This window comes from Protopterus annectens, chromosome 7.part0 (assembly GCF_019279795.1).
Source record: "Protopterus annectens isolate FY-2018-M chromosome 7.part0, PAN1.0, whole genome shotgun sequence".
In the NCBI taxonomy this organism is placed as follows: Eukaryota; Metazoa; Chordata; order Ceratodontiformes; family Protopteridae; genus Protopterus; species Protopterus annectens.
Genome location: NC_056739.1, coordinates 473,991,092 through 474,018,704, shown reverse-complemented (window position 1 = coordinate 474,018,704; position 27,613 = coordinate 473,991,092). Strand labels below are relative to the sequence as shown.

At 39.5% G+C, this 27,613-nt stretch overlaps 1 protein-coding gene across 1 annotated transcript in view; it reads right to left on the bottom strand.

The window, feature by feature from the left end:
* The window catches only part of LOC122805990, a 216,992-nt gene that overhangs the window by 36,803 nt on the left and 152,576 nt on the right, over positions 1-27,613 (bottom strand). Inside the window, exon 3 of the mRNA XM_044076231.1 lies at positions 9,301-10,122. Coding sequence (XP_043932166.1) covers positions 9,301-10,122 — 822 coding nt within the window. The remainder of the gene's footprint in view (positions 1-9,300; positions 10,123-27,613) is intronic.

Sequence of the window (27,613 nt, the reverse complement as noted above, 5' to 3'; positions counted from 1 at the left end):
AACTTTAATATGTACACCCAGAGGAACAATACAATTTAATCATTATGCCAATACAATATTAAAGATTTTCTCCCAGAGGAATAGCCTTTTAACCTGAAGAGTTACAGTCAAATCTTCCCAGACATTGTTAGCACAGCATTGCAAAACAGAGAAGCATTTTAACATTGTTTTACTTCTCTAAAAGTGAAATTAAGATATGCTTTAAAAATCCAGCTGATATGAAGGAGCAGTGGTACATCCAAGTGAAAATATTTTTTTTTAATCAGGACTGCTTCTTTCTCTGAAAAAGCTAGAAGTGAGGCATGCCTATTGACTAATGAGGTTAAAGACTTGTGTCTTGAGCACGTTAAAGCTGAAACTTGCCCTAATAAGTTGGCTACTATGTCTTTAAATCCATTTTCTTTCATTATGTGGGAAGCACCTACCTGAAATAAAATGGATCAGTATAGAAACATCAGGAAGTTGCCAAGGCATCTTCAAGTTATGAAGTTTTTTTTCCCTGATCCCTTGCTTATAAAGTAAATAATTAGTGCTTGAGGATAATGACAGAGATTATGGATATGTCTACAGTTAAAAAGGGGTGAGACTTCTAAGCCAACTTTTCCATGACTTTTAATGTTACTGGCATAAAGAGAGGGCTCAGTCTGAAGAAAAAGGAGATCTTAAGGGATTGCAGTTAAAGATGAATGGAAGTTGAGTTCCAGGAAAGAGGTCTTAATGTCAGTCACATCACTAGTGGTTAGCACCAGGTCATGAATGGTTCTAGACTGTCATCCTTGAACTGTATATAATGAATGAACAGTTTGGTATACATCAAGGTCCTAGGGGAGTATCTTCAGCAGACTATAGTTAACTTTTATATATTTAATTATATCAAACTTTTATGTATAGTTAATTGTATTTTGTATTAACATATATGATGACTGTTTAAATGTCAGAGTAGTAACTTTCTCAGTTAAATGACACCCTGCAATGATAGAAAAAGTGATATTTCAACAAGTCAAAATCTAAAGGGTGTTCAGGATTACAAAGCCTTCAAAGAGAAGTGCAGATGTTTCAGAGTCACTGGATGTAAAGAGACTGAGTAAGAAAAGGAAGATAGTAGGATTCGTGTAACACATATTCCATCTTAAAGGGTTCTGTTTATGACCCTTCTGTGAAATGAGGCATTGAAGTTACTGGATGTTGTAAGACAGGATTACTATGTAACTTAAAATGATAGTATATTCTGACTACAAGCCAAGACATCACAACAAAGGTCAAGTTAGACTATGAATAACAGCTGTCATGGACCATCGATACTGCATTATAAGGTCATTGTTTGACAACTGGTAATAGGAATGTTTATTACAAGGAAAGCAATTAGGCCAGTATGATGTGATGAAGTGGATTGTGTTACTTTTTTTAAATATGGTCAAAGGAAAATAAAATTGTCACCCACCTTTAAAGGACCTTTGAAGAGACTTACAGATCAGGAAAGAAATAATTAAGATGGACTGGCTTGTAATTATTAGGGTTCTAAGGATCATTGAAGAATCTTACAGATCAGGAATGAAATAATTAAGATGGACTGGCTTGGAAGTATTAGGTCTCTAGATCTGTCACTGATAAGGAGACAGCTATAGGTATCACTACAGTGACCATAGGTTAAAATGGCAGATATTAAAACTACCCATTGGCATGTATCGACAGTAATGAGAAACAAAAAAACGTAAACAGGATATATGCATGAGTTAGGTTTTCAGGGAGCGGAAATATCCAAGACATCATCATCAACTTCCTTCTTCACATTTCCTTCATGGGGTTAGGGTGTAGCATCATTTGTCACCATGTCTCTCTATTCCATGCCACTCTCCTACCTCCTTCGACACTCATACCTGACTGCAGCAGGTTTTATTTCACACAATCCATCCACCTGTTTGCTGGACTCCCTCATTTCCTCTTGCCTTCTTACTGTCTGACCCAAATCTTCTTACCAGATTCTCTTCTGCTTTTTTGCACATGTGCCTGAACCACCATAATCTGTTCTCTTTGACCTTTTCTGCAAACTGGATCTACTTTGGCTTCTGCTCTTATGTCCTCATTTCTTCATCTGTCCCACAGTGTGCTTCAAGCACTTCATCTCCATCACCTCTAGAAAACAACTCCTTAGCTAAGGGATTAACATTAATCTTGTTTCTCAGGCCAAACTGCAATGCTTAGAGACCAGTTGGCATAATGGCTAAGGTCTTCACCTCTCACACACAAGGTACAAAGATTGATCCTGATCTCCAGCTAATGTCCGTTTGGAGTTTGCATGTTCTTCTTGTCTCTTTATGTGATTCCTCCCACCTACAAAAAAACAAGCAAAGTGCTTCCCTCTCAAACTAACCCAATAATGGAGTTGTGAGCAGCAGCACAGACACTAGATGGTGCCCAATATGGGGAAAAGTTGCATAGACCAACTGCTTCTGCCATCTACTGTGTTGCACTGTATCTTCAAGATAGGAGTGCAAAGAACACATACTGCACACTGTGGCAGGGCTAGCCACTTGACTATGCATCTAGGTGCCTTATGAATCCAAGACATGTCAAACTATAATTTGTATACAAATACTTAAAACCATATTTATACTGTTTGGAAGGATTTATTTACTAGGTAGATACATGGCTCAGTATTTTAGAGAAGTATTAAAGCAATTCCTAAACAAAGTGAATGTTACTGACTGTCTGGATATGAATTACTTTTTGTGTCTCTCTTGCTGTTAGGGTGCTCAGGACACTCTCAGGAGTATAGTCATGTCAGCATTAGAGGTTAATCTTCTGGATGACTTCTTAATGGTGTGCACATTGGTCTACAAAAGATGAGATTAATTTAGGTAGAACTTGAGGATTATGGTTATGTATGATCATAGTAGCAACAACATCTGTATTAGCTAATAAATAAAATGATCCAGAAAAATGTCTGTTGATTTACTTGTACAGGCTTTATAAATACATAGAAAATACTTACTGAGCTCAACAACAAGAGAGATACAATGTTTGCTGACTTCAAATTAACCCAATTTAGTGAAGTTCAACTGTAAGATTTGCAAGATGCATGGATGAAGCTATTCACCTTAAGAAAGTCATCTTTTATGCAGACATTTTGATATATCATTATCATGGAGATGAGCGATAGAGATATAGTAAACCTCCAAATACTCGACTCAACCCAATTTGGTTTCGTCAAGGGCAGATCATGCCTACTCAACCTGGTGGACTTCTTTGAGAAGGTCACCAATGCAATGGATGAGGACAAATCATTTTACACTGCCTACCTTGACCTGGCCAAGGCATTTGACACAATACCCCACTCGGGCACTGTTGACAAACTCAAGAGGTTAGGTACAAGCTCGTATGTCACTTGGTGTATAGCCAAGTGGCTCATAGACAGGACCCAGGAAGTTAGAATTGGGGAGCCCACCTCTACAAAGAGGCCAGTCACAAGTGGAGCCCCTCAGGGATCAGTCCTTGGACCGCTCCTTTTTGGTGTTTACTTCTAAGAAGTCAAGGCCAATTTCAGTGTTCTCTGGCTGAATAAATTTGCAGATGATTGCAAATTAGGAGCTGTCATTGAATCTCACACTGACAGAAATGTTCTCCAGGAGGGGATGACACAGACGAACAACTGGTGTCAGAGTCATGGACTAAACCTAAATGCCAAGAAATGCATAATAGTATCCTTTGGGAAGTCATCCATCATTGGTAACTATCATATTGACAACACACCCCTTACAGTTGACCCAGTAGTTATGGACTTAGGGACACACACACATAGATAGTAATCTAGCCTTTGATCATCATGTGTCTACAGTGGTGAAGAAATCATTCTATGTTGCGCAACTTATAAACAAAGGAATGGGATCTAAGTCCAAGGAAGTCATTCTTCCACCGTATTTGGCATTCATCAGACCTATCATTGAGTACAATGCCCCCTTTGGTAGGTACCTAACCAGACATATCCAACAACTAGAATGTCCACAGAGGTTCTTCATTAAAAGAATACCAGGCATAAGTAATATGTCCTATGCAGACTGCCTCAAGGCCCCATCAGTATTCTGTCTCCTACAGGCTTTTGAGGGGAGATCTATACCTGGCATACAGGGCATTGTCAGACCCCACTCTGATGGATTTCCTGCATATCCACAAAATAGTACCAGAATTACCAGTTCTAAAGACATAAACCTTGCCTGCGATATAAATAGGACCTGCTGGAGAGATAGGTATGTACCCCAGAGGCTACCCGGTCTATGGAACAAGCTCCACATCCATATGAAGCAGAGTGCAACTTGGACAGCTGGATGGGAAAACAAAAATTCATCCCTGGTTTAGCACCTATGTCTCTGATGCAAACAGGTAACCTGTAAATGGTTTATTTCCCAGACCCTTGCTTACACTTATCAAGGGTATCAGTACTTGTCAGAGATTTGGAATCCATGGCTAGGCTTAAAAAGGTCCTTGTGGTCGTTAGCCTAGTAAACACCTATGAACCTATGAAGATGTGTTTCAATTCTCAACATATTTGAAATAACATTGTTTCCAAAGACAAAATCATGTGGGTAATGAAGATCTCTAAAGTGGAAATCTGTAACTCAATAAAGAATGCAGTGTGCGTGTGTGTGTGTGTGTGTGTGTGTGTGTGTGTGTGTGTGTGTGTGTGTGTGTGTGCACGCGCGCGTGTGTGGAAGAGTCCTTGCAAATCTTTCTTGGGCTACATGGAAAGAACTTTTATCAGTTCAAGAGAAATTGTTCTGCACTGTGTGCAGTCTTCAAGAAAAACAAAGGCATCAAAAGTTATGTTACATTAAAATATGTTGAAATTCCTCAAGCCACAAGATACCATTTTATGTTTGTGAGATAATGATGGCTTCTAATATTAAGTGGTCCTTCATTTCTGCCTCCAGAAATAGAAGCACATTCCTTAATTTGAGTGCAAAGTTAAACAATGCTTTGCTAAAATTGACTTAAATGCAAACTTCCTAAAGGTTAACAGCTCCAGAGGTGCCACTGTCTAACACACGTGTACATTATATATTATATAAGAACCTCAGAAAATATAAAGACTCACATAGGAATCAAAATAAGTGCACAAAGAGTTTGAAGATGCTGTATTCAACAGAAATAAAACATCAAGGAAAGAAAGCAACATGTACTCCATAATAAATGACTTGATTCATTAATCAATATAAGCCATGAAAGATGCAAACTAGGCTTCACACATATAGGAACCTCTTTACTGTATATGATACTGCAAAGAAATATATATCGTCTTCTTTCTGATTAGTGAACTGACCTTAAAAATATGATAACAGCAGAAAAGTAATATTAATATATATATATATATATATATATATATATATATATATATATATATATATATGTGTGTGTGTTTGTGTGTGTTTTTCAGAATAGGACTCACAATATTAATCCTGGTCTATGTAAATCAAAAAATCCACATTAGTTTTTTTCTCTTTCCAACCCCCCTTTTTATTTATATTCAAAGTATAAAACAGTATTGTATCAATGGCCATAAATGTAACAACATATTTATTGATATGCATACTGTTCAGAGATTAACCACTTTTATAAACAAACTTTAAACTTTGAAATTCTGACATTCAGAATAGTTCTAGAACCTTACTAGTAAGCAAGATATGCAGTAGAATTCAGTGCTGGTCACACTAAATGGGGACCCACATCACCGTTAATGTCTAAACATCTATAGTAACGCTGTTTTTCAGGCCAAACCACAAAGCTATTTTAGATTTTGGCTCATTTTCCAACCTTACTCTTCATCACATAACCATTAAAATATACCTCTGAAAATAACCTCTAAGGCACCAGAATAACTTGCTGGATACATTTGGGAAGCATTTATAGGTTTGTAAGGACCCTTATGGTCGTTGTAGCCTGGTATATATCTATGAACTTATCCCAATCTTGCTAATAGCTGTAACACAGCTGTAGGTCTGTGGCAACAAATCCTGTTGTAGCAGAGCTCCTTATGTTTGATTCCAGATGAACACTTGCCACTAGTACCCTTTTAAAGCATGACTGCATCTTGCCTGTTCTTGCATTCAACATGAACTGTAAAAAAAAGCACTTCAAATAACTGCCTGTAAGAACTACCATTTTATCACTGTCTCGTTAAAAAAATAAAGATTATATGACCACCACACCTAAGCCCACCCTGCTTTTTTGCTGCTTTACCTTAAGCCTTTATTAGCATGCCTACTATCCTATCTTAGCCTAACTTTTAAGAAGCGAGGGGGACACTCTCAGTAGTAAGAGTAGCAATGACCTTACTCTGCTCAACCCTAGCGTTGGTATAATCATTCCTGAGAAAAGCTTCTCAATAATTTTTCAAAGCAGCTGATCTCTACCTCATATTAGTCCCATGAGTCTACATGTTTTGGCCTATCATTGAGAGAGAGGGCATCATCTTGCAATACTATGAGGAACAAAGTTTTGTCGGTCACTTTCAGGGAATGACATCATACAGAGTGCACATAACATGGAATCCAGATGTCATGCTAAACTATATATATATATTGCTTACTGTGAAAGAAAAATGAGATTATGCATGGACATATATGCACGCTTACAGACACACATGCACATACACACACAGAAGCACATACCAAGAATTAGCATTGTTCAAAAGTCAGAATGCCATTTTGCTCCCTAGGGCCGAAGGGAATTGTGAAGAGGACTGTTTTTTTTTTTTTTTTTTTGTTTACAACCCCGATTCCCCAAACATGCTCCTTAGTATACAAAGGGTTGATATTTAATAGGCCACTATAATACACATCATGCTTCTGCTTGATAAGATCATTTAACCCCACCCCATTTGCATACAAGCCTTTTCTCATGGCCAATGGTGTCCACTAAGGACTGTACCATGGAATGTGCATTCAAGAGCACACACCCTCTCTCCTGTGCATAAAGAGAGGTTTACAGGCTTAAACCTCATTATTCCTTCTTTGCCAGCTCCATTAGTCATCAAAACCTCTAGTTGGACTCTGGTCACTTGACTTATAGTAAGGCCTTTATCCCTCTATGTCAGTGAAGCTATGGATAATGGAATTCAGAAACAGCCCATATTAATGAATGTGATTACCTATGCATAGTTTAGCTTGACAGCACATGTGTATGCTTCATACTTCATAGGACCTCTGGACATGCCTGGACCATCACTTCTGTGTATGAAGGGAAGGAATCCAAAAGATTAATACCATGCATACTCATAATCATATCTCTCAAAAACCCTCCTGTAACCTCCTGCTCATCTCCATCTGTATAAAATATGGGCTGTACACCAGCTAGTGCCTGTAGTACTTGTGTCTCAAACAGGCAGAGCTTATCATCTGCAGAATTCAACCACTAAATACAATAAACTATACCACAGAGAAATTCTAGCCACCATTCCATTGCAAAGCCTTAAATCTCTGGAAGTCATTTGTGTGAGACACAGAAGGAACACAGAGTGCATTTTTTTCAGAATTGTGAGATGCACAAGCATTTGTGAAAACCTATATTTTCTCAGATCTGGCCATAAGGAATGAAAACATCTGCCCTTGCCCTGAAACACCCAAATAGAATACTTTTCCAGCATTCTGCAACTGTTTCTATGATACAGGTTAAGCCTGAGAAACGTAATCCACTAACTACTCCATGCAATTTTTAAACTTCTTAACCCAAAGTACAGTACAAATTTGTGCTACTGGAAGTAATTACCTTACTGTATACAGCTTTCTGCAACATCTAAGACTGAGAGTCTTCTGGCATCCAGAAGTCTGATAAAGACCTTACATACTTCAACTTCACTCTTCAGTATACCTGTACTGTAAAATTACCTACTTCTCTATGAAATGCTTACCTCTCTCTGTCTTTGGATCAACTGTACAAATATGCCTGGTTAACAAATGATATTACATGAAGTATTCATTTAAGATGCCAGTCTTGTCGCTCTATAATTTAACAAAAAGGCTAAGTGAAAATATACATTATGTTTATGTGAGTGTATTATACATACATATATACGTGTGTGTGTGTGTGTGTGTGTGTGTGTGTGTGTGTGTGTGTGTGTGCATATATATATATATATATATATATATATATATATATATATATATATATATATATTTATGGAAAACACCCACATAGTTGAACCTTTGCAATGCTGAATGTTTTTTCTCCTAGCAGAAGCGATAACTCATTTGGTCATTTGTGCTGGCATTAAGTTCATGCAATATTGCAAACAGTGGGTATTGGAGAATTTGCCTTTTTCCAACCAGAGAATGACTTTGGAGATGGAATATATAATTAGCAGGATGGGGTGTAGGGTGGCCCATGCCCCCCCCCCCTGCAAAAAACATGAGTTTTGTTGGGGAAGGTCTTAATGTTTTGTCTTTCGATCCTTTTAGATTAATTAATCATTTTTCTGTCAATGCTTTTGTACTTTGATATTTGAAATACAAATTAATATATATATATATAAAATATGGATTTCATACACTAGATTGAATTTTCACTAATTCGAAATAGTGCATGGAATGCTCACTGCAGTGAAAGTGCACTTAATCGAAAGTGCACTTACGCGAAGTTCAGTACAACGAACGGGTGTTGTACTGAACTTCCGTGCAGTACTCACGGACCTTAGGGTTAGGGCACGGGTCATAGTAAGGGGATAGCCCTATGGGCTATCCCCTTACTATGACCCGTGCCCTAACCCTAATGGGCTATCCCCTTACTATGACCCGTGCCCTAACCCTAAGGTCCATAATGACTGCAGCGCAGTGAAGGACATAACAATGTCCTCCACTATGGTGTGATAGTCACGAACCTTAGGGTTAGGGCATGGGTTAGGGTAAGGAGATAGCTTTACTAACTATCCCCTTACCCTAACCCATGCCCTAACCCTAAGGTCCATGACTATCGCACCATAGTGGAGGACATAGCTTGTTTTTTATATCCTCCACTGTGCTGCGGTACTTTCGGTGAAGGGCACTTTCGCAAAAGTTCACTTTCGTTAAAGTGAACTTTCGCAGAAGTGTGGATTCCTATTACAAGTTCGAAGTAGTGAACTTTCGTTCTTGTAATAAGAATCCATATATATATATATATATATATATACATATAAAAACACACACACATGCATACATGTCTGAGACTGTAGTTTTACATATACTTTGAGATACTTTCTATCTACAGTGCAAAATCACTGCTGAAAGTATAAGTGCGATTGTGAAGGGAAAACAGAGCAACTAAATGTCTTACCTTCCAGGGCAGAAAATCATGGATACTCCCACACTGTTTATTTTGGAATGGCCCTTCTCCATTTTTACATGAAAGCAAGTTGTGAAGGGAATATGCTACTACATACACAGCATTGTATATGCTAAGCATGTAAGTGAAATTATACACATCATACACAGAAATGCTAAGTATTCTTAAATCTTCATAACCCGTGCACAGTGTAACATTTTTGTTTGTTGAAGTATTTCCATCAGATTTTAGCCACTGGCAAGCAAAAGCTTCCTCCCAAAATGCTCTTATAAAGATATCATTAGGAGATGTAAATGGGTGGATACTGTGCAAGAATTCTGTAAGACCAGGAATATCACCTTTGTGGATGGCAAAACTAATGCCACCATTTAACATTCTGATAGTCCTCAAAGTGAGCATTTCTAAAGATATATGCCAGCCAGTAGAACTAATCCAAATCCTTCCTGTGACATTTTCAGATGATATGGCATCCAGCAATGAAACCAGGTTTTCCGCAGTGGAGTACACTACAATAACATTTGCTGATGACTTCTGAATCACATTTACAGTAGATGGAATCTTCTCTTTATCCTTGGTGACCATTTCAATAAATGCTATACACCCTCCAGCCCTGATCATTTCTGTTTGTAATATCTGGCTGCCCAGTATCCCAAAATCATTATCTGATGCCAAAATCCCTACCCAGGTCCAACCAAAATGAATTAACAGCTGAGCTATACCAACAGCTTGGAAATCGTCATTTGGAACTGTTCGCATAAATGATGGATACATCAATTTATTACTCAGCAAGGAAACTGCTGAAGCATAGCTCACCTAGAAACAGAAAGAAAGTCAAAGAAGAATTGTTGTCTTGGTCTATGGAAAGAAAACATGGGAATACAGTGATAATCTGATTCCTTTAATGCACCAGCAAAATGTTTATAATGTAGTCTACTTGACTTTTTGGAGTGTGTGAGCCCTTCATCACAAGGTAGTCCTAGATCTAGAAATCTTTATCTATCAAAAGGATTCTAATGAGCAAATGTCCCCATTCACTGTGATGAACTCTTAACTTATTTTAGTTTTGAGACTTGAGAAAAACATCTGACATTATATACCCCTTTTTGTAGCTATAAAGTTATATGGATGCACTGGCTGTATTACTGGCAAAGTACTTCACAGTCAGGGAAAAAATGATACTCTGTCTATAAGCTGAGTAAAATGTTGGAGTCCTTGAGGAAATGGTTTGTATATAGCTCTACTAAGATTTCTGAATATGGCTACTGAGAGCTATAGAAAATGGGAGATTGCCAATTTTTTGCCAGCCTCTGTAGATCACTTACAACTCAGTGTTTCATCATTTATATTTCTAGTATATGTCTAAGATTTCTTATTGCTAAATGAAATGTACAATAAAGAAATGCTTATGTAGGTGTTTTGTGCTCAGCAGCGCACTGCACTGCATTTTTTGGAACAAGTACCTAAAGACACTTTTGTCTGTTTATAATTGTTAAAAGGTTGTTTTTTCTGCTAAGTAATCCCATCCTCCAGTTTATACTTGCTGCTGTTACAATGCACATGCTATTTAAATAAGGAAATACTTCATGATAGAGGTGTAATATGCAGTAGACATGGACTAGATCCTTAGCAGTGCGACTGTGGAAACAGCAGCTCTCCAGTAAGCTACAGTTCCTGAATAACACTGGCAAGATCACAAGATTAGATGTAGTGGGTTTCAGCCACTGCATAGTTTGGGAAAGGGTTTGCTTGAATACCATTGTGAGAGAGTGTGGCTCAATTTTTTATACTGGATAGCCTGTTAGAAGTGAGACAAATTGGCTGATTCCTGTAACGACATTTCATCTTTGTGGTATGACATTACTTTTAAAGGTGTGGGTAATAAAGGCCTTGGCAGAACTAGGTTGGGGGCATTTTTTTAATTGTTAATGTTTATTAATTGGCATTTTGTACAAATTATTACCACAGAAGACAAGTTAATATTTTTGTGTGGGCAGACTGTGGGATATTTCATGGTAGTTATGATTACAAGTGCATTAGTTCCTAATGCTCTTAAATGTTTTATTGTGGTTTTCCTTCTGTTCTATTTATATGTTCTCAACAACATTTATTGCATTTTCAACATGATCTGCATGTTATCTGCAAGTCTTTTCTATGCATTTTCTTCAGAAAACCTATAAAAACAGTTGTAGAGTTACTGTTAAAAAATATTTCAACTATGCAGTACCATATTCTGGCATGCACGTGTGTTAGTAATGGCTTACATTGCTTTTCATTTATTGGAACCATTGAGCTTCATTTCATGATTTATCTGCTTTTCCATACCACACCACAGTGTTTTTATTTAGCTGTAGCACAGGAAATATAAGAAACAATGGGGACTATTTTAGTGTATGCCATGAAGCAGAGTGTACTCTGTATCAAAGTGCTTTGTCATTCATGCAACGTAGCACATAATGATATGAAACATTACACATAGTCTTACTCCATTATATAACTTTATTACTGCATGTATACAATAAAAATACAAGAAAACTTACCTCCCTAAATGCATTTCCTACACACCACCATTGGCATACCAGATGATCCTATTGGGATAACCCCATAGGACTTTAGACACATACTACTTGATAGTGTTGCAATTGGCAATGCATATCACATAAACACACTTCCCTCCTATTAAGCTACAAATGTCTATGCACTGAACACATATCCAGTGTGTAAGAGAAATTGCTTGCATTGCAGGAAAACCCTGACTTGATAGCGGAGATACCTGTGGTGTAGACAACCCTGAAAGCACAAATAATAGTACTCTGCCCTTACAGTGTGCTGCTGCTGTGCTCCTGCTAGTGTAACCTTACAAAGCACAGGACACCCCCCCCCCCCCTCATTATATTATGCAAATGACCAAAGCTTTGCTGTCATTCCCAGGGACTGTGAAATCTTTATGAAAACACAGCCAGGCATAAAAAGTAGATCACAGTGTAGATAAGAAAAACCTGTTTAGTGCAGTATACCTTATTACATATCTTTTTCCTGCTGTGCAGTATTGCAAAATCATGAAACATAGCATTACACAGCATCTATTGGTCTATAGACTGGTGCAGGAATGAAAAGGAACTAGAGAGTATGATGGGAAGCATAGGGTCACTTCTCTGACCAGATTCAGTCCTCTTTATCTCACCTTCAGAAAGTATGAAGCATTGTTCCACAAGGATCCATACTTTCTAATTTTTTATTCTCCATCTACGTAAACCAATTAAACTTTGACCTGCCTCACCTCCATCTACTTCTCTGTGCCAAAGGTATGATACAATTCTGCTGTAAAAAAATCCTTAAAAATATCACAGAAAGAACTACACTCAGATTTCTTTGTCCTTACCTTGATAAGCTATACAATTATTCTTTTTAATAAATATAAAGTAATAATAAGGCTTTGTCTAACCAAGCAGAAGCTAAGCAAAACTCCCTCATCATTAATAATCTTTTTTAACAGTAACCATGCAATAAAATTTCTTCATTTAAATACTTAGTAGTTTAGATAGACCCATCCCTTAACTTCAGCCTACACATAGATAATTTGAGGAAAAGATTAACCTAATACTATTCTGAACTAATAAAACTTTCCTTTTTTACTTCAAGATGCCCAGAATAGCAATAGGTATTCTACTATCCCAACTGAAATATGACCTACACCTTCTAACAAATGAGTCCCAAGAAAGTAAATCCTCGCACATTCAATCACCAACAGAATCTGCATGTTCATCTCCTCCAAAGTATGAGCAGCTTTGAGCTACACTACAAAAAGCAAATGGATTCTGTTCAAACAAAGCTCTGACTTTCTGTTAGTCTCTCAAACTGTGAAACCCAAAATCTCTCCACTGGCAAATAACCTGATAAGGTAACCATCATCTTGCAACCTGATTAATCAGTGCTGCTGAGGACTACCCCCAGGCCCTTTAAAATAAAACTACAGTGCATACATCACTGACTCTGTACTACGATCTGAACAACTACTGACTGCTTAAACTGACAGCCTGTGAGAGCTAAAGTTATTTAATGCTACTGGATACAAAACTCTTAGATGAAACCACTACAAATAACAAGCAGGCTGTCAGTACTATAGAACAATGCATTAAACCTGTCACACACAGATCAGACCAAAAACTCAAACCTAGGTATGCTGAGACAATTAAGAGTAACCTACCTAAGCCACAATGGCTTCCTAAATGTAATCTAAGAAATAAGTACCCTCACAACCGAAGAAACACACAACGCACTCAGCTCCCATCTAGATACATACATAAGACAGTCACAGTTTCTTATTTATTATAAGGCAAATCTCCACATCATCCAACATCCTAGTCATGAGTGACTCCATTGTGAGACACACCAGTGCACCACTCACCAGTCTGTGGAAGGACAGAGCCTCCGTCAGTAGCCTATGGGGTAACAAGATTTACCTCATCACAAAGGCAGTCAAGTCCTTGCCCAAAAGTACATATGAGGCACAGTCATAGTACATTTGTGTGTAAATGACATGAGATGTACCTCCCTGGACTATATGAAGAAAGATATGATGGGGCTCTCAGATTATGTATCTATGGCTGCTATGACTCTAGCCTTGAGGAGAATTCACCTTCATCAAGAACAATGACACAATACTAACAAAGGATTGACTTTAACAATTGGCTTATCTTCTGGTGTCATTCAAAGGCTGTCCAACGTATATCATCTTGGTAGGAGATGGCAGACCATCCTAAATGCATTGTCAGAAATGGCCTGCACCTGTCCTGACAAGTCTTTCATATATAGTCTAAAAAAACTCCAGCTATACTCTGTTGCATATCATCTACTCAGAGGCGATCTCTGCTTAACATACAAAGCCATGTCAAATCCAGAGCTGTTGGACATGCTACACTTAAAGAAATCCCAATCCTTCAGAGCCACATGCTCCAGGGATCTAAACCTTGTCATCACAATGATCAAAACATGTTGCAGGGATAGGTTCCTGACCCAGAGACTCCCCAGACTCTGGAATAGACTGCCCATACATGTCAAGCAGAGCGCCTCTTTGGCCCTCATCTAAAGGAACCTTGACGATTGGATGTGAGATAGGAAATTCACCCCAGGGATCATGCCAGTCGCCCTGCTAGACAGGGGTCCAGGGAAGTAAACATTACGGGAAGAAATAGCCAGGGAATTGTTATGGCTAGTCTTGTATATGCCCTAGGGATGATAGCCTGATACCAACCTATGAACCTATGAACCTATTAACTAAAACTTTGACCACTCCCAGAGTGCCTTTTTCAGCCAACAATAGTCCTCAAAAGTTTCCAGCATAGAACATAATCTGAAACACATGAAGGCACTGCTGCTGAAGGTTAGAAGAAAACCTCTACTCCTTAACAAGCATGTCTTAACCTGGAAAACATTGATATATGGATTGTTATGGAGACCTGGTTCAAAACCGCTGAGACCACCCCATTAGTGCAGTGCTTCAGTGCCTGCCATGCATTCAGGCCCACTGCACTAGTAGACACTAAAGGTGACAGTGACTCCATATTTGTAAAAAACACTTCACCACCAGACTAGTTATACAAGATAACAATCCAGAACTCCTACACATCCAGCTTAATATTAACAAGTCCCCTTATCACATCATGGCTAACTATAGGACTCCATCTATATCACAGTCTGTAACTCCTACCCAGCTTTTATGGAGTCCCTATGTATTATGCCAAACGACATTCTCCTAAGGGATTTTAGCTACCTCTCCAGTAACTGGAAGGCATATACATCCTTTAACATGTATGCTCACAGGTTTCTGGGCTTCATCAATACAAACATCTCTGGACCAGTTAGTCAGCCCCCCCCCCCCCCCCCCCCCAACTGGAGCAAAAAAAATCCGGGACATGGTTCTCACCAATTTAGGACAGCTGTGTTCCCTAATAATAGTAACTCCTACCTTGATCAAGCTGGACCACATATCACAAATTTGGATCAGAAATTTACTAAAATAAAAGCAAATAGCAAAGGGCTCTGGCTGACTAAGTTTGCAGATGACTGAAAGTTAGGAGCTGCCATTGAATCTCCAAATGACTTAGCCATCCTGCATGAAGAACTTTGTGAAATAAATAACTACCAAAAAAAATCATGATCTGAAACTAAATGCTAAACAATGTATTACTGTATCCAGTGGGAAGTCATCTACCCGAGGGAACTACCACAGTTGTTTGGTATTTGGAAACTTATGTGGACAGTGAGCTAACTTTTGACCAATGTGTATTTATTGTTGAAAGAAAGTCCTTCTACATTGTACAGCTTAAATACAAAGGGATTGTGTCTAGATGTAGGGATGTCATTGTTCCCCTTTACTCAACCCTAATTAGGGCTATCATTGAATATAATGCCCCCTTTGGCATGTAAGTGCCAGGACACATGCAACAACTGGAACCCCCACAGAGATACCTTACTAAAAGGATGCAAGGCCTAAACAGCATATCCTACATGGACTGAATCAAAGCCCTGACACTATACTCAGAATTCTACAGACAGCTACAAGGTGACCTGTGTTCGGCATACAAAGCATCCTCCGACCAATTGCTGATGGATTTAAAGCGCATCACCAAATCAAATGGCATCAGAAATAATTGGTCTGGAGATCTAAACCTCTTCTGCAACATCAGCAGAATGGTTTGGAAGAATATGTATATTCCCAGAAGATACTGCTGCTATTTAAGTGACTCCCCATCCACACAATACAAAGATCATCCATATTCATTTTCAAAGGCAACTTAAATCTATGGATGTGAAACAGAAAATTTACCCCAGAACTGCCCCCTGTACTTGTAATGAACAGATTCAGCAACTAAATGACTTATTCCATTGTGCATGGGTCCCCTCACATTATCTATGGTATGATCCCAGTTATTCTCATCAAGGGTAATATATAATTATCAGCCACTGGATGGGTAAAGCCAATTTGCAACCAAATGGGATAAATTATTTTGAGCAAAGAAAGGGAAATTAGGTAGGTTTAAAATATCCTTCAAGGGCAGCTAACCTAGTACTTAACTATGGATCTATCAGTCTCATTCACCTTAACAATGAAGCTGGAAGCATGCTCCAATACCTTGGTATTCACAGATTATTACAAGACTAATCTACCAAAACTGAGTGATGACTTGGTTAAATTCAACATCCCCTTACACCTCAATGACCCCACTGCTTATGCAGAATCCTCTACTGCCAAACTCTTAGCACAAGTAAATTGCTGCATATATACATTTCTCCCCTCTGAAATATAACATCAAATTTAAAAACACAAAAGGCATTATAATAGAAAAACTGATTGCATTTAAAAATACATTTAACTCTCAGGATACAAAAAAAAAAAAAACTCTTGCTTAACTTAACCAGGGAACTCCAGACCCAGATCAAATCAACTAAAGCCAGACATGAAGTAAAAAGTGCCACTCAGGCAAAGGATAACCACAAAGCATTCTTTATGTTTCTAAGTTTTAAAAAAACGTCAGTGCTCAACATTGTGCAGAGCTAATAACAAACAACTTCACAGAAGGCATAAATATATCTGGTAGTAGGTTGGCTATCACTAACTTTAAGACCCTCTCCCCTCCTATATTACCAGATCTCATATCCACATCAACACCCCCTCCTAAAATCTTCCATGATCCTGTCTTCAAGGCACTAGCAAAGGCCAAGAACATTGCTTCAATGGGGCTGGAGAACACATCAGACAGCTTACTAGCCGTATAGAAACAGAACTTGTCAGATGCTTTTGAGAAACTATTCAGTTCAGCCTCCAAACAGGCTTTGTGCCGAATGGATGGTGGACAGCAACTGTTATCCCCTTGCACAAAGGAAACTATATTCCTGTAATTCTGACCAGGCTCATCTGCAAGGCTATAGAGAGGATTATAGAATTAGTAAATAAGGAAATAGGTAATCCACAGACTTTTGACCAATCCAGTTTGGGTTGGTCAAGGGCAGATCTTGCCTACTTAATGTGGTTGACTTCTTTGAGAATGTTACAGAAGCAAAGCATGACAGCAAATAGTACACACTGCATATCAAGACCTTGGCATTCAACGCCATCCTGGACTTGGGTACTTTAGATAAACAATACCAGATAACTGTTGATCACTATATAATTCAATGGATAGCAAACTGGGTCACAGACAGAAGCCAGGGATTTAGAGGGGGAGTTCTACCTCCTCCAAAAGACCTATTACTAGTGGTGTTCCCTAGGGTTCAGTCCTTGGGTCACTCCAATTTAGCATTTATTTCTTGGAAGTCAAAGCTCCTGTTAAGGATTTATGGCTGACCAAGTTTGCAGATAACTGTATACTTGATATCAACATGACCTCCCGTGAGGATGCCAAAAACCTCCAAGAGGACCTTTCCTAAACCAATAGCTGGTGTCAAAACCATGGACTAAAACTAAATGCCAAAAAATGTACAATACTATCCTTTGGTAAGCAAGAAGTCACTTGTAACTATCATATTGACAACACAACTTAATACCAAGGGTATGGGGTCCAAGTTCAAGGGTGTAAACATTTCACTATATTTCACACTAATAAAGAGCTGGGAGTATAATGCCCCCTTTGGAATGTACCTGTTAAAACATGTGATACAATTTGAATGTCCACAAATGCTTTCTTGCCAAGAAAATTAAGGGCATAAATCATAAAGCAATGCAGACAATCTCAAAGCCTTGTCCCTCTTTTCAGTGCCATACAGGCTACTAAGAGGTTATCTTTGCCTCACAGTGTCAACAGGTCCTATCCTGCCAGACCTAATGGGAAGCCACAAGTCTAATGGGGTCATAAACACCTATTTAAGAGATCTAAATCTCTTTTGCAACATAAATATAACATGTTGGCAAAATAACTATGCATCATAGATAAGAGAGAGTTGATGATTGTCATTTTTCCTTGTTTGTGTAATAACAGCTTACAGAAGTAGCATTTAGTATACCATCAGTGTGTTGACATGATGAGTAAAGGAAGAGGAAATGTTTTTCTTACCCTACATCTGACCATCAGTTTCCCCCAGCTCCGCTCCTAGTTCACCAGGACAAATGGACCAGTCTTAAACTTCCTATGGCTCAACCCAACTCTATCCTAGGGCAGATTTGGAAATAAAGGATGTTGGTGTAACATCATGCTGCTAAAGAGTGTGCCTTAACTATCACTCCCATGGCAACTTTGTGATATCTGCTCTCAGGAGGTGCAAGTACATTTCTGAGCTTTCACAGCCTCATGTAAAAGCAGCTCATTAATCATGCAGATTTAGTGAGTCCCAGAAGTTATATGTTGTTGTGAGCCTTTACACCACCACCATCCCCCCAAGACAGGTTAATAAACATAAGCCATTCATGCTCAGTTATCTAAGGAACAGCAATGGCTTTATCCATATGCACCATAGGCCCAATTAAAAAAGTGGAAAATTTGGTCAATCACCAATACTTACAGAAGATGGACATTACTAAATGTTGTATGTTGTTTGTGAATAACGCCAGCATTATGTTTGCCTACTCTAAAGGAGTCAACCACATCCATGCACAGTGAGTTTGTACTGTACAATTTCAATATGAGCCTTCCCAAAACTAAAGGCCTTAAGGTATTTCTGAAGGAGTTGCTGCATCTACAGCTGTAGAGAAAGTATATGTAAAAAGCACTGAAAGCTTTAGTCCATCACTTGTTGATATTACTGATCTGCTAAGCAATTACTAACATAACACTACCTGCTTAATATCAGGTTACTATTAGCTATCTGCTTGCATTCTTCAACTGTGCAATCCTTCTCAACATTAAGTTCAACCACCTTTGCTTTCCAAACTTTGTAATCTTGAAGTCTGTTTAGAATGAACCGCTAAAACTGTAAACACATGCAAGACTATCACATGCAAGTCAAAAGCTTTGGAAAACACTTGTAACAGATCATGAATAGTCAGACTTCCACAGTGGTCCCTTGACCTTGGGATGCTGGATCAGTGTGTCTTCAGTGCAGGCTTTCCAGTCCTACATTTGATTAATCATAGCAGTGTAAACCTCAGTCTAGGCCATGATTGAGGCTTCCACTTTAAGAGCCTAATCACCATGGACCATTGTTTGTTATTAGAAGAGGTTTCCCAGAGAACTGCTGTATTGGTACCAGCTGATGAAAACATGAACTGAAGCCAGGGAGTTGACTAGATTTTTTCCTGTATTGGAAATCTGGAGATTATTGATCCCTTTGAGAGGTTGCCCTATACTAAAAATAGGAGATCATACAACAAAGCAGATGGTTAGGATCTTAAGGGAATTGATTGCTCAACCAATCTTACACATGTGATAGAAGACAAAAATGGTGTTTCCTTCTTTCAGTTATCCACAAAATAAGTGGGAACTAACAGCTAAAGATCATTAGAAACACCTGACCTTTAGGTATGCAGTCATGGGCAGGTTAGGCTTACCCCCACTCCCCATAGGTGTATGGTCAAAGGTACAGGGCAAAAGTGAGAATCTAAAAGAAACATTAAAATAAAAGAGTTATTTTCTTTACTATTTTGTAAAGAGGCAGCTAGAACATGAGATTTATTCATTGCGAATTTTCATATCTTTGATCCAAGGAGCATGAAAGTAACAACTGACAATCTTTTTCAAATAGTAAATCATGTCAGGAAGTTGTGTTATGTATAAGCAGATTCCTTTTTTGGCTAAGAGGATTCTAGGGTTTCGTCCGAGGTCATTAAGGATAAAAAGCCCACCCTTGTGACCTTTGTGGAGCAGGTAGAGTAGACATACTTTACGAGTTCTGGACCCGTCTCTCATCGTCCATAAAATGTGGACTGAATTAAAATGCTTGCTGCAGAAAGTGTTAAGGGAAGAAGTTCCTTTACATAGGTTCATAGGTGATTACTAGGCTAACGGCACAAGAGCCTTTAGAAACCTAACCAATAATACCCAGGATATGACAATATTATTTCTTAATTCCCCAGATATGGGATGGGGTAGTAGCAGGGCAGGGGGTCTTTGTGAGCTGGAGCCCTGAGTCATTTTACAGACTACTTCTGTCCATAAGGAACATGGGCAGTACCCCAGGAGTGAATTTATGGTTCCCCATCCATTTAACCAAAATTTTTTGGAAGACAGTGAGGGACGGACTTTGTTTTACAAAGATGGGAAGTTTATTCAATAGATGAGGTAGCCTTTGGGATACAAATCTGCCTGTCCAGCAAGTTCTGTTATAGTTACAAATAAAGTTCAGGTCTATGGAGCACATAACCCTTGTATACTTTTTCTTGTGAATATCTAACATTCATCAGGACTGGATCACAGAATGATTTGTAGGCCAGGCATTAGTCACCTCTCAATAAATGATATGAGATGGAGTAAAGGAATAGGGCATTTAGCTGGTCTGCATAATAAATGTGTCTTATGCTTTGTATTTTTTAGTGAGAAACCTTCAAGGCCACTCCAGTTGGTGTAAGTGTCTGGTTAGGTACATTCAGAAGGGAGCACTGTACTATATTATGGGCCTGATGAGTGCAGAGTACAATGACACTATGACTTCTTTTACAATTGATGTCATGCCTTTACTTATAAGTTTAGCCACACAGAAGAATTTCATCACTACTGTAGCTACCTGGTGGTCAAAGTTTAGGTTACTATCTACCTATGTTCCTAAGTCCCTTACCACTGGGTCTACTTTTAGTGGTGTGCTATCAATACTATAATTTGCAGGGACTTTTGATTTACCAAAGGATATGATTAGACATTTCTTAGCATTTAGTCTCAGACCATGGTTTTGGCACCAGTCATTTGTCATTTTTAGACCTGTTTGTAAGATGTCAACAACATTTGTGGATTCAACAATTTCTCCCAGCTTACAGTCATTAATGAACGTGGTGAGTCAGAGGCCTGCAACATTGGCTTTCACTTTAAGGGGATCCAGTATCTGTCTGCCTGGGATGACATGATTGATAGGCCTCAATGTTTTGCCAGAGATGGCCTCCATCTGTTACCCCTGGGGTTTCGGATCTAGCTAAGACTCTTGTCTCCCCAATTTTGCCATTTTTAGGTTATGTACCAAACAGAAATATTCCAACATAAAATATATGTTAAAAAGCAAATTGAAGGTCATGCTGCTTAATGCTAGGAACCTTAACCTGAAAATGCACTCACAGAATGCTCTCTTCACACTGGAAAATGACAATGTCTGTGCAGTCACAGAAATTTGGTTTAGGGCTGTGAAGAGCACCTCTACCTTACCAGACTATACCTCCTTCCACACTTTCTGATCCTAAAATGAGGTCAGAAAGACTGAGGGTGGTGGAATCTTTATCTTCATTAAGGACAGGCACACCTCCAAACTGGTTTGCCAGCATGACATACTGGAATTACTTCAGGTGCAACTGACAGTTGGCAAGACACCCATCCAAGTTATAGCCAGCTATAGTCCCCCCTCCATGACTCAGGACACCCACTCCTCCTACCTGGACCTACTTGACTCCATGAAGGTACCCCCTAACACCCTGATCTGGTTACTTCAACTACCCCACCATAGACTGGGTGAATTATTCCTGCACTAAAGCACTCACCCAATGATTCCTTGGCTTCATTAATTTTAACGCACTAGACCAGCTTGTCTCATCCCCACAAAGGGAGACAAAATTCTGGACATCGTTCTCACTAACATGGGTGACCACTACACTACTCCCATAGTATGTTCTGCCCTGGTGAGATCAGATCATCGGTCTGTCTCATTCTAAGTTTCTACCCCCCCCCCCAGCCATAACCAGGTTGAAAATCTTCTCAAAAGTTGACTACAACCTCCTAAGGGAGGGTATCAGTAGTTTCACACCACTGCCCCCCTCAGAGGATGCAGACAACAATGCTGAATAGTATGCCAATGCAGTATACAAGCTGTACAACTTCATGGACTCATCCATACCCAACAGAACTAAACCTGCTTCTCAAGGAAACACAAACCTATCTGGTGGACATCCTTTATCAACAGACTTTACAGCAAAAGGAAGAGACTGTTGTCCAAGGGTAAAAAGAAACAAATTCCAAATTGGAAAAACTCCCTCTGCAGCCTCAACAAGCAAATTAGATACTAGTGAAAACCTCCAAAGCCAATTATGAATTGAAACTCGCCTCTGAAACAAAGGGAAACCACAAAGTCATCTTCAGCTACATCAGGAATCTCCATGGCAAAGTCTGGGTTTGTTCTGAATTAGTACTTAACAGTACCAGTTAGACTGATCCTGTTGACTTAGCCAACCTGCTAGCTGATAGGTTCAGTGCAAACTTCACCCCCTGTCCCCCAAAGGCTCATTTGACATCCCTGATACTTGTCCCGCACCTCACATCTCCATAGATCAAGTGTTAAAGGCCTATCCAAGGCAAGCAGCTCAGCTTCCATGGGACCTGATAGTACCACAGGCTGTATTCTGTACCATCTCCAACAAGAACTAGCTTCGTCATTGAGCACCTTATTTAACCACAGCTTAATTACAGGCTTCACTCCAGCAGAGTGGAGAACTGCCATTGTCATCCCCTTGCACAAAGGTGGTTCCACTTCTGACCTGGGAAACTATTGCCCTATTAGCTTGACAAGTCTGATCTGTAAAGCCATGGAGTGTATTTTATTATGGATCTCATAAACAAGGACATAGGCAATCTCCAAGCATTTTACCCCACCCAATTTGGATTTGTATGGGGCAGATGTTGCCTGTTGAACCTGGTTGACTTCTTTGAGAATGTCACCAAGGTCCTGGATGAGGGAAAGTCAGTACATACAGCTTACTTTGACTTGGCCAAGGCCTTTGACACAATCCTCCACTCGGACATGATCAAAAAGCTAACTCAATTTGGTGTAAATCCCTGTCTCATCAGGTGGGTGGCCAACTGGCTTACTGATAGGACCAACAAGGTCAAAATAGGTGCCACCACCTCCAACAGCATACCTGTCACTAGTGGTGTTCCCCAGGGATTTGTCCTGGGACCCCTACTGTTTGGGGTTTGGCATCCACTTCTCAGAGGTCCAAGCAAAAACAAAGGGTCTGTGGCTGACCTAGTTTGCAGATGACTGTAAGTTGTGTGCTGCCACTGGCTCCCCAAATGATGTTAACATACTGCAGGAGGGTCTCACAGCAACAGATGACTGGTGCCAAAGTCATGGCCTTAAGTTAAATGCCAAAAAAAAAATGTATTATCATACCATTCAGCAAAAACCTGGCCCCTACTGATTACTACATCAATGACAACTCCCTAAGCACACAGCCTATGGTGAGAGACCTGGGCACTCAGGTTGACAGCAATCTGACATTCGATCATCATGTAGCGGCAGTGGGCAGAAAAGCCTTTTACTTGGTTCATCTCACAAGTAAAGTGATTGCATCTAGAAAAAAGGAACTTATTACCTCTCTGTAGTCTTCCCTCATTAGGCCTATAATTAAGTATAATGCCCCATTTGGTATGTACCTCTTCAAACATCTGTACCAACTGGAAAGGCCACAAAAATAACTCGCAAGGAGAAGCCATGGCCTGCACCACTTGTCCTATGCAGACAGGCTCAAATCACTATCACTCTACTTGGTATCATACAGATTGCTCGGAGGTGATCTGTATCTTGGCTACAAGGCAATATCAGACCCTGCCATACTGGAGATGCTCCAAATCTGTAAGTCTAACTCCTTGCACATTACACATTTGAAAGGCCTAAATCTAATATGTGACATTAATAAAATCTGCTGGAGAGATAGGTTTGTCTCTCAGAGGCTGCCCCCTCTCTGGAATAGACTTCCTATACATGTTAAACACAGTACCTCATTGACCCTCTTCAAGTGCAACCTTGATGAGTGGATGTGAAACCACAAATCTGTCCCAGGGTTCCACCTTTAACCTTCATTGACAGAGGCGACAGGCAATGACTGAGGTTTCTTTTTTGGGGGTTAACTCTTGGCTAGGCTTGCGAGGGGCCCAGGGCCATTAGCCTAGTAAACTCCTTTGATCCTATGATCCTATGATAACAAACAGGAGGGGTTCCAACACTGAGTCCTGTTTGATACCACTAGTAACAGTTTTTTTATCAAAAGTGCAGTCACCTATCTGGACAACACATGTCCTGTCAATGAGCCAGTTTGCTATCCATCTGACGATGAAGTAGTTTTTGCTTAACTCAGCAAGTTTATCTATGATCCCCATGTTGGGGATTGTCTCAAAAGCTTTGGCCAGGTCTAGATAAGTGGTGTGTTCCATTTTACCCTCATCAATGGACCTAGTGAGTTTCTTGAAGAAGTTCACCAGAGTGAGCAGGAAAGACCTCACTTTGACGAACCCAGATTAGGTCTGGTCCAGTGTTTGAAGATTTCCTCTGTTGTTATTGATCAGGTCTATGATATTTAGATCCATGGCCTTGCATACAGAACTGGTCAAGCTTATGGCTCTGTAGTTCCCTGGGTCAGTCGATGCCCCCCCCCCCCCCTTGTGCAGAAGTCTTTCATTCTTCTGGGATAAAGCCTCTATGGAGGCTGTAGTAGGGTATTTAGTGCCTTATAGATTCTGTTTTATGTTATTTACATTATTTGATTGTTGTCAGTACCCCTAGAGGCTGTGTGTTTGGCTTTAACATACGCAGTAAGGACCTGGTCCTTCATAATGACTGGTAGGGGAGTGGCTGTGGGTATTTCTTTGAGTGTGGTAGGAGGTGATGGGGAAGAAGATTTAACTGAACTTGTTGGCCAGCTTGTTTGCTATAGTTTCAGGGTGGGTGTAAGTGTTGTCATTTATGATTAACTTGGCACATTTCTGAGCATTTCTCCTGAGGTTACAAACATAGTTAAAAAAGCCTTATGGTTATCATTCACCTAGAAAGCTATATTTGCTTCATAGTTTGGTTTGACAGATTTGGCCAGCTCTCTAATTTGTTTGTTTAGACTGGTGAGTGCCTTTTTGCTCTGTTTTGCTTGTTGCTTCTTGGCTTTGGAGAGGATTTTTTTTCTTTTGTTGAATAACCTGTTTATGCTAAGGGTTCACCAGGGTGGCTTATTGATGACAGCAATCATAGGTTTGACTTGGACAGCTGCTGTCTCCTCTATGCAGCTATAAATGTGGCTGTACAGTGCTCTTATGTACATCTCAGAGTAGGTCTCAGTGTCATATGGTTTTGGATGGGCTTGGAAGTTTAATAACATGTCAATTAGTTTGAAGTAATTGGCTTTAGCAAAGTTCTTAACACATTTGGAATTTGATGGGCATTCTAGGTTAGTTTTAAAACTAAAGGAGATCATTTTGTGGTCAAATCTTACTAGGGTGAAGATTATGCATGGAAGGGAGAAGCACCCCCCCCCCCCATGTTTATGAGTACTAGGTCTAGGATATTTGTATCTCTAGTTGGGGAGCAAACTAGTTGCTCCAGGACGTTTGCATTGACAATGTCCAAAAACCTCTTATCGTGAATTTTGGGTTATATAAGCCCCCCCAGTTTATGGAGGGGCAGTTGAAATCACCCATACGTATGGTGCTAGGGTGGATGTTATGAGATTCCAGTAGGTTTAAGTAGGATATGTGGCTTTTCAGACTTATGTTAGGGGATCTGTAGCTAGCAAGGATATTATAGGGGGTTGCACCTATGGAAAGTTTGGCATGGAGCAGCTCAAGCAAGTCACGTTGTTTGTCCAGTCTAGTAGTGTACTTGTCCTTTATAAACATTGAGACATGTTTTCCCTTTGTTTTATTCTGAGCTGAAGGGGATCAAATGTATGAAAGTCATTGCAGCCTTAGATAGATGGGGTTCTTTCCATGGTTCTGATCCATGTTTCAGTGACTGCACATATGTCTGCATTCTCCAGGGAGAGGAGTATTTCCAGGGAGTGCATTGAACAGCAGTACCTTTAGGTAGTCATGAGTGATTTTCTTTTTCTTTTTTTTTATGTTGGAGGGTTTAACAACTTGGCACAGCCTAAACAAGGCACTATAGGGATAGATAAAGGTTTTGATAGTGTCTAGATGCCAAGTGGTGACAAATGCAAACCATGCCTGGCAAAACATTGTGGTTTGTTGATCATGTCTCTCCAGGCTATTCTTATGACACCAGAAACTAAGTCCATTATGGAAGTCAATCATTTTTTCCTGGTACTGTGGCATCATCATTGGTGAAGGTAGGATGCTACTCAAGGCTAGATTCATATCCACCTGCTACACATTTTCAGAGAGATGTATCATGTCCCTCTTCATACAGTACAGTGAGGTATGTCTTAGGTTATGCCACCATAGACAATGACTGTTTCATACTGGTACTTGTGGTTTAAAAATTTAAGTGTATGCATGATCTAGTGGATCCTTGATCCAGACAAACAGCTCACTGTGATCTTCTCCTCACCTAGCCTGGTACGGAGGGCATCAGTATGTCTTTAAAATGGAATCCCCAATAACTAGAAAGTTTGGCTGTGTGGTGTGTTGCTTTATGGGCTTGGAAGCTGGTTTGCTATGTTTTTCAGAGTTATGTATTGTGTGAGGTTCCGTCTTTTTTGAGTGCATGTGGGACCACTAAGAAATGCTTTTAGGAGGTCTTGGATGTTTTGGTAGATAACATGCAAGTATCTCAACATATGTGGGTCTTTGTGTTTTTTCCTTAGTGTTGATAGTGAGAGTTTCAGAGTTTCATGTTTAAAGCTGACAACCTGGTTTGCATTTTTGGTGTGTGTGTGTGTGTGTGTGTGTGTGTGTGTGTGTGTGTGTGTGTGTGTGTGTGTGTGTGTGTGTGTGTGAGAGAACTTTGCTCCCAATGACATTGTGTATCTACATCTCTCATTGTTTGTCTATTCTAAAATGAAATGGCTGTCAGTGAACATGAGGCAGTTAGTACACTGCCTCAGGATGTCCATATTCACCAGGCCAAAAATAGAGATGACAGGTAAGTGCCTATCCATTATACCAGAGCATTAGTAGATGAGAAGGAGTAGGGGAGATCTTTCAAATGGATCAGGAAAACAGCTTAAATGAAGTCAATGGCAAGAATGATCTAATACAAGAAATACAAAAATGCCAGACCACAAATGTCAGATAGATTTATTTTATCAAACTAGTTTCATAAACAAAGCTTTTGGGATAATTCCCTTCATCATATGCATTTGACGAAGGGAGTTATCCCAAAAGCTTTGCTTATGTGGACCATTTTATGCTTATGTGAATCGTCTGATAAAATAAATCTATTTAGAGTTTGGGGTCCAGCATTTTTGTATTTCTATTAAAGGAGTAAGGGAGAGTCACTTGAGATTATTTAGTAGTAT